At 29.4% G+C, this 4829-nt stretch overlaps 1 protein-coding gene across 1 annotated transcript; it reads right to left on the reverse strand.

Moving 5' to 3' along the window:
- Positions 1 to 2734: 2734 nt before the first annotated feature.
- Positions 2735 to 4608, reverse strand: LOC145067448 (protein FAR-RED IMPAIRED RESPONSE 1-like). Its single transcript, XM_079014586.1, has 5 exons — positions 4436 to 4608; positions 4046 to 4241; positions 3531 to 3804; positions 3216 to 3223; positions 2735 to 3094 (listed from the first exon to the last, which is right to left on the reverse strand). Exons 1-5 carry the CDS (start codon positions 4606 to 4608, stop codon positions 2735 to 2737), a joined length of 1011 nt encoding a protein of 336 aa, XP_078870712.1.
- Between the last annotated feature and the right edge of the window lie 221 nt (positions 4609 to 4829).

Raw genomic sequence — 4829 nt, forward strand, 5'->3', positions numbered from 1 at the left:
AAATTTTTGCATTGCTAGTTTCAGAATTTGCATTCATATAGACTTTAAATAATAAATTTAACTTAGGAAACTTAACCAATTAAAATCTTTGCTAGCATAATATGGGATGATCTGATGAGAACCCAAATGTTTACTCGAGCCAACACATATTACAGTGTATTTGTGGCTTCCCATTTCCTAATGAAAAGTCATGAGGTGTGAAAGGTAATCTGGTAGCTTATATGGTATAATATATTCTGCAGCCTAAACCTGAAATCTATCCATGAAAACTAAGTTAGTCATTGCACTTAGACTAATATCTTAACTAATAAAGGTTGAAGCTAATCTCCTTGCTTAAGCATGTAGAATTTGTGTGAGAAAAAAAAGTGAGATACATGTGAAAAAAAGAGAGAAATTACCAAAAAGTTTAAAAGTTTTGGAGCAGTCAATTTATGAAATTCAAAGATCAAAATTCTAGAGAAACCCAAAAGTTGAAGATACCAAAAATCAAACAGAAAAGTTGGTGAATTCAAAGATATCAAAGATCAAATATACAAAGAAAATGAAGAATTCAAAGAGCTCCAGTGTGGTATCAAAGTTGTAATTTCTATAATTTATGTATGCTTTGTCGTTTAGCCAAAAATACCTTGAGGGTAAGGAAGATTTCTAAGGATTGATTCGAAGGGTTGCAAAAATGAGTGTTATATAAGCTAAGGGATGAAGGTTCATAAGGATTGTGAGTATTTAGGATTGGGAAGTTTTTAGGAATTATAAACACAAATACATGCATTGAGGTCTTGGGATAATGGTTGGATTTGAAATGGATTGTTTTGTACTTTGCTAGTAAAATGAGAAATCAATTTGCTTGAGGGCAAGCAAATAATAAGTGTGGGGTATTTTGATATGTGCATATTTATACAGATAATTATACATCATAGCTTAATATTTTAATTACTTTTATGCCCTTATTAGAACAAAAGATACTTAATTTGTTATGAATTATCTTGTAGGGATAAAAGAATGCTTGAAGCAAAAAGAAACCTGGAAGCTAGAAGCTGGACCTGGGAGTCGAATGTATGAATTAAGCTTTAAAATGATGAAAAATATACCCAACACTTCGTGGTGGATGTCTCACGGCGTGGGGACTTGAATAATTCTGATTTGCTTCAAAGACTTGTAGACCACAGGATAAACACGAAGACCACGATGTGGTGACCTTACCACGTCGTGGTGATTTGAATTCGGAAAAACTATAAATAGAACTCTTTCTCCTCCGAATTGGAAGCTTTGGCTTTAGAAGTAATCATCAGCTTGGAAGGAAAAGCACCTCTTCTGAGGCTTGGAAGCAAGGAGTTAGATCATACCATTGGAAGTAGGAGAATTAAAGCAACCAATCTCTACACTTTGATTTTTGATTAGTTTCTACCATGTTAAACCCTTTAAATTTCGATTTTGTGTTTTTGTTTGTCGAAATCATGAGCTAAATACTCATGACTTTTGTTTAGCCTAGGATTGATTTTTTAATTATGGTTAAATTTATGGATGGGATTTAGATATTTGGTTATTTGTTAATTTTTCTTATTAAAGAACCTCAAGTACTTTTGATAACTATTTTCTTTACGTATTGTTGAATTGCAATATTGTAGGACTAGAGTTGTGAATAAAACCTAGGGTTAAGTAGAAAAGTGGGTAAAAAGGTATAAGAGCTAATATAAGACGACAAATCATATATTTAATTGCTTCAATAAGCTTAATTGATCAATCCGTTATAAGTCTAATAAATTTGTACCAAATACTAATAAACTTGTAAGTTCGTCTGCTTGATCACCGAATAAATAAGCTAGTTAGCTAAAGGATTAAATTAGTGAATAATAATTTGGTCATCTTAGGAATCGGTAACTGAAGAAACTAAAATCCATTGCACTTTCATAAATCTACCATAATAACAAGTAAATCTCAAGCTAAACTAAAGCCTCTTACTCACATTGGTTAATTCATCGTTGTTATCTTGCCTTAGTTTAGTTTTAGCTTAATTAATTGATAACTAGTTAGTTTGGTAATTTAAGTATCTAGACTTCCAAAAGGAAAACAAAAAATTTTCTAATTTTATTAGTAAGGAGTAAATAGTGGAATAAAGTTAGCCAAAACACCGTTCCTTGAGTTCGACACTTGTTCTTACCATAGGTATACTATTACACGATTAGGTACACTGCCTAGTGTGTTTAATAGTCTACTGAAAGAAGCATTAGTTTTATCAATTTGAAACTTGAGCAAATATATATACACATTAAATACACATAACTTATTTATTAGTAAATTAAAAAACAAATATGATATATTCATTTTAAAATAACATGCATTTCACATATCAATTTACCATATCCATATAAATGTGTATTATTTATACATGAATATTATTGTTTATGGTTATTATCTGCATATATTCATAAATGAATAGAACCAGAAAACATAAAAATAAAACAAAACAAAAACCCTAACTATCTTTTGTTGATTGTGCAACTGCAATTCTTACTGGACATGTACTTAAATTGTGAGGAACTCGTTTTCCACATCCTGAGCACATTCTATGTTCTTTTTAAAAAAAATTTATATGTCGCTTCACCTACACTTGGAATTCTTTTCTTAATTCCGGAACCTTTATTGCTTTGAACTTGAAGAACATGAATTTTAATCTCTTTTGGAATAGGAATAAAAACGACCATAAGTTTGCGTACGACTTCACCATCTGTCTTGTTTACAATCCACCAGATGTATAATCACTCTCAAATTTCTTCAACAACATTTGTTGTTTCTCAGCAAACAAAGACAATTTCTTTTTTTCATTTCTTACAATATCCAAAGATGATTCAAAACTATAATATGAATCATTGACTAGCTTCACATTCTCATGATCCCCTGAATCGGATTGATGAGAATTAAAACAATAATTTCTTGATATCACATCCTTTCTCAATCTTTTCAGAATGTACCTTTTAGGAATTTCTTTAACACCACATCTCATAATTATTGTAAAATCATATTTGCATAAAACACCCATACACTTGAAACGTTCACAACTACAATTTATTTCTTTTTCTTCAGCTTTTATTTCAACCTGATACAAAAACATAATAACAAAATGAAAAAATAATTTAAACAAAATTTACACATTTAAATTCATAAATGAATATTCATATGTGAACAATCATATATAAGTATTCAAATATGAATATTACATTCCAATCTTATATAGTAATTCATATTCATATATGAATAATCATAAATAAATATTCATATATGAATAATAACATTGTAAGTATTCATATAAGATACTAAATTCATATATGAACATGTTCTAATTTAAAAATGATCAGAATATTCATATATGAATAATGTACTTTTATAAATTTTTGATAATTCTAATTCTATTTCTCGTGTTGTTTCCATTTTATATGATGCTTTATTTGATGCCTTCTCAAGCTCTCGTTGAGTATTCCTTTAATTTTGAATGGCATTGTCGTAAGTCATCATGAAATTCAAAAGTAAATTACCACTTTCTGAGTAGGTATTAAAGAATGAACTCATACTCTCTAACATCGACGTAGTCTTCATCAACCCACACATTGGAATATCGTTAAAATATTGAGGTATCCATGAATCATGTTTTGTAAACATGTCTTTAAACCATCTTGTGCGTTCACGGTTGAATTCCTTCATAAGCAAACCCCACTTCATCTCAAAGACATCAGGTTGCATATTAATGTCCCAAACAAGCTGTGGGAATCTTTTTCTAAAGTCTGCGTTCGTAAATAAATCATCTGGTATCTGTATTAAATCAAAAATAAAATCAACTTCTATATTTATTCATAAATGAATAAATATTAATAAGTAAAATAATAATAAATATTCATAAATGAATATACTAATATTTAAAAAATTACTATAATCATCTATGAATAACTAAATACTATGTAACATATTTGAAATATATTAAAATAATACCTTTTTTTTTCAACTTTTTCATTATATGTCATCTACATAATCGGTGCATTGAATTAGGAAACACATTCTCATTAGCATGTTTTATTGCACCATCTTGATCGGTTAAAACAAATGTTGGTTCTTTCCCATGAGTTTTAAGAAACACTTTAAGCAACCAAGAGTAGGACTCAATGATTCCGTTGCTTAGAAACCCCGCTCCAACAGTAACTAATTTTTTATGATGGTCAATAGCAGTAAATGGAGCAAAAACCATTCGACACCTATAACACAGAAAAAAAAAGTGTTCATTAAAGTCATTTTTTAATGCATTCATAATTGAATATAACAATAATGATGTATGAATACAGTTAGAGTATATTATTAAAATAATTTCAATATTATAAAATGCACATTACACATAAAGTTAAAATATTTATATATGAATAAGCTATAAAAAATAGATAAAATAACTTACTTGTTTGTTCGGAAAGTCGCATCAAACGAGATAACAACACCAAATTCAGCATAATATGCCTTCTCCGTTTCATCAGCCCAAAACATAGAGTCCAATAGATCATCTTTACAATTAAACTCAAATAAGTAATTTGGACAGTGGGATTGACGGTCATTTATTGCATTTACTCTCATTTAGGCATCTTTATAACCTATAACTCTATTGATATCTCTCCTTAAATTTTTATACTCAACTACTTTGGGCTTTACAAACTCATACCCACCTCTCAGACTTGCCTCAACTTATGAGCCATAGTTGGACCTATTTTTGTTGTGGAAGCACTCACTATAATCTTTTTCTGAATATGACATTCACCTTGCTTTTTTTTAAATCACTTCTCTTCTCAAGTGGATGG

Source organism: Lactuca serriola, chromosome 8 (genome assembly GCF_051521515.1).
Source record: "Lactuca serriola cultivar US96UC23 chromosome 8, Lser_US96UC23_V15, whole genome shotgun sequence".
Taxonomy (NCBI): domain Eukaryota; kingdom Viridiplantae; phylum Streptophyta; class Magnoliopsida; order Asterales; family Asteraceae; genus Lactuca; species Lactuca serriola.

Excerpts from the sequence above, each read along its gene's own strand:
- LOC145067448 (XM_079014586.1), bottom strand. The coding sequence starts at position 4,608 with ATGAGAGTAAATGCAATAAATGACCGTCAATCCCACTGTCCAAATTAC. Across the intron at positions 4,242-4,435 it reads GCGACTTTCCGAACAAACAA|GTGTCGAATGGTTTTTGCTC; the intron begins GTAAGTTATTTT and ends TCTGTGTTATAG. Across the intron at positions 3,805-4,045 it reads TAAAACATGCTAATGAGAAT|ATACCAGATGATTTATTTAC; the intron begins GTGTTTCCTAAT and ends GATTTAATACAG.